The sequence below is a fragment of the Letharia lupina genome, assembly GCF_014066315.1.
Source record: "Letharia lupina isolate WasteWater1 chromosome Unknown contig_18, whole genome shotgun sequence".
NCBI classification, from domain to species: Eukaryota; Fungi; Ascomycota; class Lecanoromycetes; order Lecanorales; family Parmeliaceae; genus Letharia; species Letharia lupina.
In genome coordinates, this window is record NW_023502987.1 from 157733 (window position 1) to 172100 (window position 14368).

At 50.4% G+C, this 14368-nt stretch overlaps 5 protein-coding genes across 5 annotated transcripts; 3 read left to right on the top strand and 2 right to left on the bottom strand.

The window, feature by feature from the left end:
- Window positions 1-6: 6 nt before the first annotated feature.
- HO133_003565 (uncharacterized protein) lies at window positions 7-2740 on the top strand (the record flags this gene model as incomplete). The annotated part of the gene is made up of 5 exons (XM_037294487.1): window positions 7-111; window positions 627-638; window positions 689-998; window positions 1051-1611; window positions 1665-2740. 5 exons carry the CDS (start codon window positions 7-9, stop codon window positions 2738-2740), a joined length of 2064 nt encoding a protein of 687 aa, XP_037149175.1.
- Window positions 2741-5434: 2694 nt separating this feature from the next.
- HO133_003566 (uncharacterized protein) lies at window positions 5435-6518 on the top strand (the record flags this gene model as incomplete). The annotated part of the gene is made up of 4 exons (XM_037294488.1): window positions 5435-5475; window positions 5526-5677; window positions 5852-6295; window positions 6367-6518. 4 exons carry the CDS (start codon window positions 5435-5437, stop codon window positions 6516-6518), a joined length of 789 nt encoding a protein of 262 aa, XP_037149176.1.
- A 1463-nt stretch (window positions 6519-7981) lies between these two features.
- Window positions 7982-9580, top strand: HO133_003567 (uncharacterized protein; the record flags this gene model as incomplete). The annotated part of the gene is made up of 1 exon (XM_037294489.1): window positions 7982-9580. The coding sequence occupies one exon, from the start codon at window positions 7982-7984 to the stop codon at window positions 9578-9580; it is 1599 nt and encodes a 532-aa protein (XP_037149177.1).
- A 174-nt stretch (window positions 9581-9754) lies between these two features.
- Window positions 9755-10204, bottom strand: HO133_003568 (uncharacterized protein; the record flags this gene model as incomplete). Its single annotated transcript, XM_037294490.1, has 2 exons — window positions 9755-9971; window positions 10074-10204. 2 exons carry the CDS (start codon window positions 10202-10204, stop codon window positions 9755-9757), a joined length of 348 nt encoding a protein of 115 aa, XP_037149178.1.
- A 1061-nt stretch (window positions 10205-11265) lies between these two features.
- On the bottom strand, window positions 11266-12123 carry HO133_003569 (uncharacterized protein; the record flags this gene model as incomplete). The annotated part of the gene is made up of 2 exons (XM_037294491.1): window positions 11266-11849; window positions 11955-12123. The coding sequence occupies 2 exons, from the start codon at window positions 12121-12123 to the stop codon at window positions 11266-11268; spliced, it is 753 nt and encodes a 250-aa protein (XP_037149179.1).
- Window positions 12124-14368: the final 2245 nt, after the last annotated feature.

Consider the following 14368-nt stretch of genomic DNA (forward strand, 5'->3'; position numbering starts at 1 on the left):
CACTGGATGGCTCAAGCTGTCAAAGCCCGCGATGGTAGTGCTGTGAGAAGCGATTATAAAGCGAACGACGCAAGCTTGGCGTCAGGCCATGCTATGGAAATAGACATGGAGGTACGAGCTCTTACAGGCACGCATTAGAAACAATGCAATGTAATTGTTAACGACGTCTGCAACATTAATGACAGTCTTCTTCCTTTTCTCTTTCTTTAATCTTATTAGTAGCTTTCGATATGCACATCAAAGATGGAAGGATGACTCATGCGAGGTCTTCATAGAGTGGGCAAGATTGCAGTAGAGGTGAATTTCGAGGTGGTTCTAGTACCTGAGATGCTATTACATGTAGAAAATCAAAAACCACTACACCATTGTACCAGCGCCAATAGAAATTGAACCTATTACGAATTAAATACCCTCTAACCTCATGTTCGATTGTTCGTGCCAACAAAAATAGCAGAAGAGCACAGGAAGGAAGCGCATATGAAATCCCTGGGCTTTTCACCTCAGCTACCCGGCGCCTTGACCGCTTCATTCTCAGAAGGTTACGACAGCACTGTTGCTTGTCACGACCGGCGCTACGACTCCAACATTCACCCAGACATTTGGGTACTCAATCCAATATGTTCAAGAAGAAGCCAAATGTACCTGATGTCCTGACCCTTCCACGCTCCGTTGCTAAGCCCTCGCACAGATCAAGCCCCTTGCCCCTCTTCGCTCCTCGGACAGACGCAAAATAGCAGACCAGATAATCAGAGACTTCGACATAGAGGTGCCTGGCAATGTTGAAGAGCCATTAGACAAGATTCACGAGGCATCACCTGCCTTGAGCTTGGGTAGCCTACGCAACTCTCTAATGCCGGAGAACGCCCTTTCAGCCAGGTTCAGCACGACGGCAGGACCTGATTTGAAGCAGGTTTCTGGGACGGTTTACGCTGGGACACACCCGGGAGAGGAGCAACGCATACTGTGGTTCAAAATTGAAGAGAGGCTCATCCCGACTGGTAAGCCCTAAAGTCGTCGACCTTGGATCAAAGGTAACTGTGTGATTGGCAGTCTACACACTGTGGCGGCATCCACAACTGGTACCTCTCCTCTACACGCCTGAGATTGTCTTGAAAAAGCTACGCAGCGGTGCTCCTCTTATGACGCCAGGCTTGGCTCGCGGACCGCCGTTCCCGTCCAAAGCAATTAAGGACTCGATTGTCGCCATCGCCAGCCTCGACAAGCCCAGCGTGCCTATGGTCGTGGGGATCTGCGAGATCGATGTTGCTTCTCTGCAAGAGGTGAAAGGCGCCAAAGGACATGCTGTCCGAGGGGAGCACTGGGATGGGGATGAGATCTGGGCATGGAGCCCAGCAGGCAAGCCTGGAGGAAGCGCCCCGGAACGCATTGAAGGGTGGGATGTGGATACTACTGATGCAAGCTTGAGGGGAGGCGTGGAGCACTTGACCATTGAGGACGACGACGATGATGATGATGCTGAGGGGGGAGTATCTCTCAATCAGGAGCCCGAGCAGCACACGAGACTCGGATCGCGGAATGACTTTGTCGAAGGTGAAGACGCTAGGCCATATGAGGTAGTGGGAGAGGAGGACAAGGAGTTATCAACTAAAGGCACGATGCCAATTTAACGAGCCTGGAAAAGTCCCAATGCTTACAGATCTCAGACATCGATGACGCTTTCTGGAAGGCCTTCATATACGGTGTCCACCACCACCGAAACACCCATAAGAGCGATCCACGTCAAGGCTTGAACTTCCCAATTAACCAGTCACTGGTCATCTCCAACTTCGTCCTGCCATACTTACCAATCTACTCGCCTGCCCAGGCGGCATCCCTACACATCAAGAAGACAAGCTGGAAGAACGCGAAAAAATTCATCAAGGCTCTGGACAAGCAGAAGCTTCTCAAGTCCAAAGACCGTGATGGAGGCGAATGCGTTGTTCTGGACATTGCCTTTGATGACGAAATCTTTACTAGTTTCAAGCCTTACAAGTTGCCAACGAAAGACACGCCTGGTGCAGAGTCTGGCGGAGGTGGTGGAGGCAAAAGTATCGCAGCAGGCGACTCTCCGAGTGACGACTCAATTGGGCAAAAGCTCCAAAAGATCAACCTATTCAGACCCAAGGAGGCGTTCTCGCCAGTCTTCGAAGCATCCAGTGCCAGTGTCAAAGCGCTCTATCTGCCCACAGAAATACGCCCGATAATTGCATCCTACATAGAATCTGAAAATCTGATATCAGACAAGAACAAGCGCTTGGTGAACCTCAACCCTATTCTAGCAAACGCAGTCTTTGACGGCAATTCCTCCCTAGACCGCGAAGTCATCGCCAAAGGCAGCGTACCTCGTGACGCTCTCATCGACCGTATGTTGCAAGCCTGCTCGCCGTTCTGGGTCATCCTTCGAAACAACGAAACAAGGGAGACGGTCAAAGCCAAGTCAGGAAATGCTCCCAAAATCCAAATCACGCTTGAGACGCGTTCCGGTAACAAGACCGTGACCAAGCTATCTGGTGTAGAGGTTTTCCACATCAACCCGCAACCTCTGGCCGAGGAATTGCAGAAAGCTTGTGCGAGCTCCACGAGCGTTGGCCAATTAATGGGCAGCAGCCCAAAGAAACCGGTACAGGAGATCATGGTTCAGGGCCCGCAGAAAGATGCCGTGGTGAAGGCCTTAGAAAAGAGAGGCGTGAATAGGCATTGGATTGAGGTCTTGGATAAAACGAAGGGGAAGAAGAAATAAGAGACAGCATAGTAAAACCCTCATGTTGGGGGCTGCCGGACTGAGGACGAAGCAGAAGATGAAGAAAAGTTAAACACAAGGTTCGATAGAATTCTCCATATCTATGAAACCTATCTGGTGCACTGCATGTGCTTGCCAACGGCTTCTCCACGCCCGCCCATAAAATTAAACTCCAGTAAGCCATATCAATGAACATACTAGCGACCACAAAGGCAACGGGAAAAATTCGGCATAAAATCCGCCCCCAGTGTTCAAACCGTCTCGCTCACGAATATGTAATGCACCTTAGTGTTAATCAACTCAGGCGCCGCCGTCATCTGTGAGCACGATATTCTTGGACAGCCGGGCAGCAAGATGGCCCGTGGTTGCTGGTGCGTTCGTAGTCTATGAGATCAGCACACATTTTTATCGTTTGGTTTGGTTTGGTATGGTTTAATTCAGTTCGTCTCGTCTGACAACGAAAATGTACGCGTATTCAGGGAGCCGAAGATACCATCGACGGAACCGTTGCTAGGCCAGAAAAGCGTGACCACGTGCCAACCAAGCGCAATTCTGCTCATCAGTGGCGTTCAAAACGCGTGTCAACCAGTTACAGAACCAGGAATACTACATCAGGACACTGGCCACAACATGAGCGCTAGCAGGTCATCATCTGTCAGATCCATTCTCCCGCAGAAGGACGAGAAACATGCTTTGGAAATGGTGTCCTGCAAAGAAGCAGATACCGCGCTGGTGATGAGATTTGACAAGTTGGAACTGCCCATCCGACCCGCAGCCTCTGGGTCGTCAGCTCGTGCCCGATTGATACGTTTACAGAACTGTGGATTGAGAAGAGAGCGTGGATGGAGGAGGGGAGCAGTTGTTGGAAGTGTACGCTTAGCGTCTCACTCGCTTTTGGATACTGTGAGTCCTGCAATGTAGAAGTGAAGTTGGCATTGCCCTTTGCCAGACAGACTGAGCGTTTTACGGCAATCTCAAAAGCACGCTCAGTTCTGAAATGATGGATAGACATGGCATCAATCTCACATTCCCATAGCCCAGAGAAAAGACATGTGTGCCCATGTGCAACCCCAGAAAGGCACAGTTAAATAACTGCTTGGGGAAATTCAACAAGAGGCAGAGCGCGAAGGATCACTCCTTGTTGATTTGCATTATTCGGAAATGTGCACCTTGAGATTGGGGAATGATTCAAATGCAGATGTTACGTTGAGGGGGGTAGACAACCAACGTTGTCATTCAATCCGCAGTGTACAGATCTGTTGTCCGTGTTTCAAGAACGAAATATGACTGATTCTACTTACTGAAGGGCCATTCAAGAGCACAGTGGGCGTTACGACAATTATCATGTAGGTCTTGTGAGATGACCCTGACAAAGCGTGTAAGGTCGCAAAGCCAGAGGTCAAAAGAGGCATGGGAAGTCCTGTCGAACGTTCATTCTTCTGCATCGCTCGCTTCCAAGCACCTCGAGATTGATTAGCTCGAGGTGCAGGTAGAAGCGCTTAGGGATGGTCGGTGGACAGCTCGGCAACGCCTCGAGTCCAAACTCGTCTGTCCACGATGAACCGTAGTCTACGAATTCGTCTCTAACGCTTATCGGTGAGCTTCCCCGTTCTGTGCATAGTGTGGGCAATCGAAAGGATGAGATCAGAGTAGAGCGAAGGTCTTATGGGCATGTTTAGTCATCCATGTTAAAGCTATAAACGCCACGTCAGAAGACTTATGGCTTCGTCCTACACTATCTTGACGAACTGTTTACGAAAGGACGAACGCTATTCAGTGATCCCAAAAAGCTCACTGTTTAGAGCACCTGGGAGATAAAATGGGCAACGGCGCTCAGAGCATTTCTTTCTTTTTCTGCATTCCTCGCAAAGCTCGCAGCATGAGATTGATGAACTCATGAACAGGTGTGATCGTGAGTATGGGAGTAGTGACACCATGACCGGAAGTAAAAAAATTGTCACGTGCCCACTATGATCCGTAGTCTACGAGATCATCCTCTTAGTACAAAGGGCATGGTGCGCATAGCATTGTGGTGGTAGGAAGCAAGAAGGAAAGGTGAAGGAAGTTTTGCATAGTTCATAACTAGTCATTCTGAAGCTGTGAAAACTCCCCAATGGATAATGAAATGTCCGCATACTTGCCCCAGTCACTCCAGCCAATCGGGTGACTGGAAGTCAAATAGTCGCGCCGCCAAACGCCATGTTGTATCAGTCTGCGTATCTCATGACCGCGCACTTTGAGAGAGGTTGAACCTCAAAGGCCAGGATAGTCATGAGAACGTTCCAACGCTAGTGCCTGCGAACATATATGCTCAAGATGACTCGTAGTCTACGAAGACACTTGAAGCATAGGTGTGGTAACGACGTGTTATGAAGGATTTGATCGTGTAGTGCGTTGCATTGTAAATTTTGAAGAAAGAAAGAAAGAAAGAAAGAAAGGGGCCGAGGAGGAAGGGATTTTGCGTTAATCGGCATTTGATTCTGCTTAGTCACCATGGCAATGTCCGCCAAGCCAAGAATGGCATTGCGTCATGCTGGAGCTTCCTCGGAGCCGGATAGCGGGCATGGGTGCTTCTCCGACCAACATCCCATCTTTTTCTGGGCCAATTGACCTACAACTCAGCGCTCTGTAGCTTGCCCGAGCTATTGTCGACATCCTTATTCTCCCCTCTTCCTTTTCTACGGCCTAGCGACTATGAAGATTCTTACAAAGGAAGAGGAGCAAGCTCACTACAAGTAGGCCCCCTTCAACATCACCTTCCCTCCAACATCGCTAACGATTGCAGTGAGACGCTCAAGGGTGGTGCTCTTGGTGGTACCGTCGGACTAGCTCTCGGCGTTGGAGGAGTCTTCGCAGCCGCAGCACGATACCCTGCCTTTCGACAATTGACCCTCCCTCTCCGAGCCTTCTTATGTACATCGAGCGCTACATTTGGCGGTGCGTGCGTCTCATCCAATCTCCCTTCTCTGCGTTGTGTGAACTACAGAGATACTGCAATGCTATCTACATACGGGCTCGCAAGGCGTCTCAGTGCCTTAAGCGAGCGATCCTACTTTAATCTTCTCCCCCTTCAATGATCTACACACCCACTAACATGTGCTCCTCTTACAGCAATCGTAACAGCCGACCGATTCTCCCGCTCCTTCGAAGCCTCCCGCCACCCCGATGAAGGCTACCAAGATGAGGCGGCCCGCATGCGCGCCGAACAAGAAGCCAAAAAGTCATCCTTCGAGCGCTTCATGGATTTGGGCAAAGAATACCGCTATCCCATCGTCGGCACGTCATGGGTCTTAGGCATGGGTATCGCGCTAGGCGTGGTCGGTCGATCACCATATCTGTCGACGCAGCAGAAAATAGTGCAGGCCAGGGTGTACGCGCAGACGATAACGATAGCGGTGCTGTGCGCTACGGCGGTGTTTGAAGTGGGTGATAGGGGGAAAGGGGAGGGGAGATGGGAGACGGTGAAGATTGTGGATCCGAATGATCCTACGCATAAGCATCTTATCGATAAAAAGATTCATCATGAGAGATATGAAGGGGAGGACCAATGGAGAGGTGGGTTTTCCATGCTGCTTGTGGGCTTGGGGGTAGTTACGAAGTGCGATTCACGGCTGACTTGTGATCAGATATGGTTGAGGTAGAGGAAAGGAAGATGAAAGAGAGGGAAGCGGCAGCGCATGAGCAGGATAAGCAGCATCACAAACAGCATGCGAAGAAGAAGCCGGAGCACGAGGAGGAGAAGAATAATGAGAAGAAAGGAGGCGGAGACAAGAAGTGATGAAGTGGGCTCGATGCTTGGAGTCAGGGTCACCGTTGGACCCCACGTCCCGCAAATATATATGCGACATTCCTCGTCATCTGCTAATCGAATTCCAGCGAAGAGGCACTCATGTACATACAGCTTGGGTCCAGGCAAGTCTCATAGGAAAGCCGAACAGCGGAGAAGTGGTTTGGGAAACTTTATTGGCTTTGTACCTATCAACATGCAACAGTCCCCTTCAGCACAATCCTATTGCACTTTACCACGCAACCCGCTTTTTCAGATAAAGTTGAGCATCAATCCCAGCAAATCTCGTACGGTTCCAACCCTCATAGCTAGCGCATTGGAGAACCCCTGTCCCAAAGCCGTCTTCCGCCGATTTCGGTCCAAGCAAGTACACCTCACTGATCACGGAGCATCCTCCGAAGCACCTCGTCCCAGCTCCCCGCATGCACGCCCTTGATTCCTCTCATTCTTCGTCACCGGACAGGTAGGCTTGGTGTGGGATGTGATACCGCAAGCACAATTCCGCTCGCATAGTCAGCGGACATCTATCCGAACTAGGGGTTCTGAGTGAGCGTGCCGTCTCCCGCACACTGGGTTTTGATTCACCTACGGGTTTGTAGCTGAGGATTGAGCTTAGCTTCGAGAGATGTGATGAAAGATGAAAAGTGAGGTTATATTTACCAGCCTGAGTTACGTTGATATTCCGAAAACTTTTCCATCACTCGTTCATGGGCGAATTTGCTCGAATCCTGTACACCACCTTCACAAGCACTAACAACTAGCAAGGACAATAATGATATTCCCCTTGAACACGCTACCTGAAGGGGATGTTTCTGGAGAGTATATTTGCAATTTGGAAGTCACTGCAACGGTTACTTGTCATACAATGGTCTGTAATGGGGCCTTGCTTCCTCTCTTGGTGCCTGCTTCAGATAGATTGCAGATTCAGCACGATGTTGTAAATTCCATTTGTATGCTACTTCATTGCGTTCCAACTTTGACATAGCCTCTGAGACCTCAAGTCTCCTTGACGTACCACAGATAGTTCTACCCCTTCGGATTTCACAGCAGTTCGATCAAGGCCACGGACATCATTCCTCAAAAAGAAAGGAAAGACGGAGTACAGCAGTCAAAAAGCCTGCATGCCACCACCTGTCACTTCGCATGTCAAGATATCGGCCAACGTGGCGCCTGGCAAATACTTGGGGGGCTTTCCAGACACCTCCGGCAGCAACCGCGCCAGATCCGGGATTCAAGTTGGTCGCGAAGTCGGATAATACTCATGTTGATGCAGGACAGATCTCACATGCGACGTATGAGCAGGAGCGCCGAGCGCGATAATACTGGATGCGTCGCTATGTGATAGCCGCCGGCCCTGACCTTGCAAGCTGAAGAAGGGACCATGAAGAAACGAGACTACAGCTTTTTTTCCCAGCAAATCCGTCATGGTGCATCTCTTTAGCTCCACCTTTGTAATGTTCGCCATCATCTCAAGGGGTCTGCTCCTCGGCTCAAGTACCGTTGCAGCACCTCTTCAGCTTGCTGGCCCGAATATCCTCAACGCTTCATCACTTGACAGCTCAGGCGCATTGACCTCGCACGCCTCGAACGTTTTCCAATGCTTCACTCCTTCATTCCGGCCACCAGGCCCCTTCTATCCTATCAAATACCCAGGATGCACAGATGCTGCTGATGAAATACTTGCAAACGTGCGAGGGGATGTGCCGTTGCTCTTCAGCCGCAGCGAAAGCGCAGATATCCAGCTTCCGTGGCGAGCGCGCAGCGCTAATTGTGTGATGGCTCTGGATGTGCTTAATGATGACGATGAAGACATCATTGGTATCCAAGACGCGCATGGAATTGCTTTAGCTTTATGTAGCAATTGTGTCAAGGGGTATTACAGGTATGGTGGGAGAACGCCAGTGGGACCAAGAGGAGTGGTTTATATCTCGGTCTATGGGACCATGCCACTTTCAGTCGGCGCCGCAAGCCCAGTGGCACCTCAACCGTCTAACGTCGTTTCTACGCGAATCGAGCGTAGAGATCCAGGCCTGCTCGATGCCCCATCACTTGCCATCACTGGTATATCCATTCTAAACACTTCCAATCCGGACAAAGGGGAATGTTTCAGCGAATCTGGTCCATTGGCCCGCAAACCTCTCTACCCAGTCAAGTCACTGGACTGCATGAACGCCGCCGACGAGATGGTGAAAAACAGGCGAGCTCATAACTGGATGACATTCGGCCGAAGAGCTGGCATGGACTTCAAACTTCCTTGGACAGCGCGGAGCAAATCTTGTGTTGTCACCGTGGATGCCCTCAACGATGTCGACTTTGACACAATCGTGCTCTTCGAAGTATACCTAACGGCATTGAACCGAATCGGAGAATGCACGACGGGCAAAAACATCTTTGGCGGGAGCAAGGTAGTGGGACCAAAGAACGTGATGTACGTTTTTGTTTTTGGGATTGGATCGCCGCTTCAAGTGTCCGCACCCGCTTCGCCTGCACCCACTCACGTTGTTGCTCGAGCGCAAATCGAAAACAGCGAGCTGAGCCTGCTGAAGCCGCAGACCACCGAACCACCCAACTTGACGACCGCACCGACGACAAACGCCTCAACTCTCCGCGGCGTACCAGAATGCTTCGACCCACCCTCCCCCCGCGAGCGTTCCGTACCCATCTCGAACTTCGCCGACTGCGAAGCAGCCACGACAGAGATAGTGGGTTCCAGACCCCCGACCCAAATCTACATCTTCAGTCGGAGGCCCAGCGCGGACCCGGACCACTATCAGCTCCCCGCAACTTTCCGGACCGGAACCTGCGCGGTCCATCTGGACATGGAGTACGCGAACGACGAAGACACCGTGAGGTTGTCTTACGTCGAGAGTACGGCCTGGGTGCTGGCGCGCAAGTGCTCGGGCTTGGAAAACCCGCAGCAGAAATGGGGCGGGACGATGACGGTGAGTGTGGGCGCGAAGGATCTGATCAGGGTGTCGGTGTACGGGGTGTTACCGGGCCCACTGGACAAGCCTTCGCCGTCTCAGGTCGCACCTTTGCGTGAGAGCGAATAATAGAACTTTTTGTAAAGCAGAATCTCACAAAATTCCCCTTTTCGGGACCCCAGCATACGCATTTCCAACGCGCGAACATGTGCCAACAAACGCCACAGCCCTCCCCTCGCCCTGTATCCAACCCATCATACCCCCTCGCCCCCTCCTCAACGCCCACTCCCCACCACTGACCCCTCACAACCCCAACGGATTCCCCGCCGTCCCCTTCCCCCCCGCACCCCCCTTACTCCCACCCCCCATAACGGCCTTCTTCCCCCCATAGCTACCACCGCTCACACCCAACGGATTACTCGCCGTCTGCGCCCTCGGACCCTCCGCCTTCGTCCAATCCTTGACCGCGTTGCCGTAATTGGACGCGGAGCCGCCGGCGCTGTTGGACGCGTTTGTGACGCTGGGTCGGTGTCAGGCTTACATGGTCGAGAGGAAGTGAAGGGGGAAGGAAGGGATGGAAGGAAGGAAGCGTGTTGTGGAGAGCGGGAGGAAGGGTACGTACCTGTCGCCAACACCGCGCCCAGCGCCCGAGACGCTCTTGCCCGCCGCGTCGACGACGCCGCCCGCGTAGCTGCCTGCGGTGGCGACGCCGTTGTTGACGGCGCGGGAGATGAGATTGTCGTTCGGGGCCATGGTTGGTGGGTGGGTATGAGCCTCTCTCTGCAGGAGTGTCTTGTGGAGTGGGCTGCAGCGGGCGAACGTCACGGTGCATAGGTGCGCTAGTGTTGGCGTGTCTGCTTTCTAAGGGGCTTCCTGGCCTTCTTCATCCACCATTACATTAGCCATCAAATTAAGGTACCGCAGCCTTTGTCTACAAGCCACCTTGTAGATACCGTCTAAGCGGGTGATTCTCCGTGTATAGCCCCATGCCTACTCATTGTCCATCCCAAATAACAGCAGCATCATCCCATGGAGGTACATCCTAATCTAAATGCATTCATTGGGCGAGCAAGCATCTTGCCCTCTACAGAGATGGACGGCTGATTCGCGTGGGTTTCATCTACGTGGAGGTGTTGTTGATACGCAGAGGAAGTGGTGAAGCTTGAGACAACCCGTAGCCGTCAGTGCGAGGGGTTATTGGGATATCTCGTTTTGGAACTAGAGACGCAAAGGGTAAATCTAGGAGTTCGAGTATCGCCAGCAACGTCCGTACTAGATAGGTAGTTGGCGATAATTATTGGGAAGCGTAAGCCAATTATTCCGACTTCGAGTGGTGCGGGGCTCTTGCTTAACGGTACTCACTGTCCATGTGAGAGTCTCGAGGCGTATAAACAGGTGTGTGTGTGTGTAATGCTGAGGCGACAAGTGAGTGTCCTCACACAGCGCCGAGTTCAAAGGAAGGTCAAAATTGACTAACGGGAGAATGAAACTCAGGAGTTCCGGTACTCCACCAATAGATCTAGTGGCGGTGACGGAGACTATATCATTGGACGACATACGTATCTTATTCGTTACAATCTCAGCTATGGCACAGGCACGCTACTTGTTCCTGCAAGCCCCGTCTCTGAGCCGTATCCCCTGGTTTTATGATCCAGGCCTGGAATTCAAGTGCATAAAATCTCAAGCGACTTTGTACGCTGTGTATAGGCTGCGAGGCTGTAGATGCGCTCTATGCGCAGTTTGTGATCAATTTGACTAGAATCATCGATTTGCAGCTCGTGGAGGTGGCCTCGAGATCTAGGTGCGCAAATCTCTTAAAGCGTCGAGCGACTAGCATCCAATTCCGCATCTATTCGGCCAACAGACAGTTCAAGATGTCTCTGATGGGCGTCCAACTCTCCCATAATCTTCTCCCCCTTCACAAAGGTAGCCGGCGTCTGGGACGCTGCTTGGGACCTTCTGCGGTCTGATTTCGTCTTCTTCCAAATCAGAAAGCCAATGAGACATATCATCGCGATACCGAATGGTATGCCAACTCCCAGACCAATTGCGGCTGCTAGGTGAGGATTGGGATAGGATGTTTTCGATGGCCCTGTTATTGTTAAAGCTGACGGCGTGGTTGAGGTGGTCATTGACCCGTGGGTGGATGCGGCCTGAAGTTTCGAGGGGGTAGGAGAGCCCGAGGAGGTGGTGGAAAGAGCTTGCAGGTTCCATGTCATCGTTTGAGAGATCTCCCCAAGGTCGTGAACGACGTTGAATATCGCACTGTCGTACTTTTGCTGGATTCCATCGTTGGTGTTGTAATTGATATTGAATTGTCCAAGAAAATCTGAAGTGGTACCAACGTCTAGAGCGACACTTTTCGAGCCATTTGCCGGCACGGCTTCTATCACACCACCTGTGGAACAAGGGAACGTTTCATTAGTCTTCGCTGTTAATCACTGACATCGACCCTGGATTGTAGCGGTGGATTGTGGGGAGGAGAGATAATATACAGACATACTCAACGTCCAATTTGCCGGGGCATCCGTGATATAGTACCATAGGGTAAGAACCCCCTGGGTAGCGTAAAAATCATCGGTCACCCAAGAAGCCACTATACTGTCTCTGAAGTCGAATTTGAGGTTGCTGTTTTGAGGAGGATAAGTAAAGTTTCCTGATACTGCGTTCATGTTGGCTAGGGAACAGGCTGGACGATTGACGCGGATCTTGGGCTAAGTGTGTCCTAAACACAACCAGCGATTGGAGATTACGCTGATGATGATTTCATCATACGAATAGTCCACAAGACTGTAATTGCAAAGTGGGTGCAGTCGATCTGATCGGCGAGTTGGTGTAGACCTAATTCAGAATTTCCAAGAAATTCAAGGCAGCTGGGGAAAGATGAGAGAATCATTGATGGTAGGATCCTCAATCTGACTAGGCTGCGCACTGAAACCAGCAGCTGACCGCATTAAATGGAACTCGAGGCGTCGCTCAGCCTCTGTTCGGTAGCATTGCCATCGATCCAATGGTGGCTACATGAAATTAGGCAAGGCACTGTCGTTCTGCCGACTACTCAAGTGCTGGGGGCTGGCAACGAGATCCACCTATACGTGGTGCCGGCTACGAACCCTCTAATAAAGATTTTTATACCTTCGAAAGTCTACTCTATATCTATTTAATAGCTACTACGCGTTGATTGGGTCTCGATTTATCAGCTACAGTAGACGTAAATTTACGATTTAACACGTTAGAGGAGCTAAGAGATCTTAAGGAAACGTATATTTATATATAGATATACGATCGAGTTTTTCGATTACGATAACGATTAATTACGTATAAGCGAAAATTAAATAATAAGACGCGTTAGATCGAGGGTTAATGCGTTCCTCTTAAAGAATTCGATATTATCGATATAACGGCGAGCCTTATCTCTCTTAATCAAATAATACCTCTCTCTCTCGCTAATTAATAATTTTTTTCTAAATATTATAAATACTCGACTTCAACTATAAACGAGTTAGCTCATTTATAAGAATTATATAAAGATTTTCTATAGAAAAGAAATTAGATAAGAGAGTTAAATCTAATATGCTTAGAAAATATCCTCTTAATAGCGGAGTCAGCGAGTAACAAGTGATGGCTATATATCTTCTAGTTAGCTATCGATATACGAATAAGCCTCGATTAGATCTCGTATCCCTACGAAAATCGAAGCGAGCTCTCGACTTCGGTTTGACAAATGTCACTATTCTCTCTCTTACGTGACGATATACAATGAAATACTAGGTGTCTGAGGGTACATAGAACAGAGAGGCTAGAGCTCGGCCCGGAGAAACGAGGAAAAAGCTTTGGGGTACATTGCAGAGTGTAATGGTGTCTGGTTGCAATGGAGGCTTTGGAATTCCCAACATAATGTACATAGCCGTGGTTCTCACGATTATCTGCCGTACCTTAAATGGGGTACGGATGCCGGACATGGCCGTAAGGCCGAGTGGGTAAAAACGGTTGCACTCTGGGCTACGCCTTTCAATGGGAAGGGGTACGAACAGAGGCACGGCCCTCCGATGTAGGAATTACACACACACACACACACTCAAGTGCTGGGACTGGAGCACCCTTCATGCAAAAGACGTCTTCTGGTACGAGGCGATATCCAAAGGCCCGACAAGGCGGAGATGCCGAAAGGAGGTTACACGAAGCGAACTGTAACGGCAGAATGAATGGGAACCGGACAATGATGCCACATCATCTAATCTTCGGCGAGCTAGGGCCATGAGCAACGTTGCAGGTTAAGACTTACAGCAAAAGCCTTGGGAACGTGAAGGTTGCAAAAGCCTCTTTTCCTGAGGCTGTATTCGAAGCACAGGTAATCAGTTAATGCAACACAGGGTTAGATCATCATGCGTTAAGGTAGGCACTATCTTGTATGGCACCAGTACCGCCAAATTCAAGGAGAAGGAAATAGGGGCTCTTCATTCCGGTCTTACTCGTGGGGTCATTTGATTCGACCGAACACTCTCCGCGCTTGCGCACGTAAGCCCGACGTGCATAACGACTCCCCGTTCAGAAAACGGACATTAGTCCCTGATCCGTGTCGAATCCTTTCGTCTACCTAGGCACAGGCGGGGACTCTTCCGTGGGTTAAATTCTAGGATCCAGATGATAGTCGTATTGGCGCTTCATCTAGAGCAGATACTGCGAATTCCTGTGAAGAACATGTGAATACTGAGCGGATTGACCTGGAGTTCTGTATCGGCCGCCCAATCGACCAAACGCAGTGTTGAGGAAGCAGTGCCGTAAAGGATGGCGTACTGCGGCTCACGAGGCGTCTTTTCGTCCGTTAATTATTGCTAATTTTGAAGCGCCTCAAACGTGACCTCACAACGTTCATATGCATCTAGTGACTAGCTGCATCCCAGCCTTATGCAATGG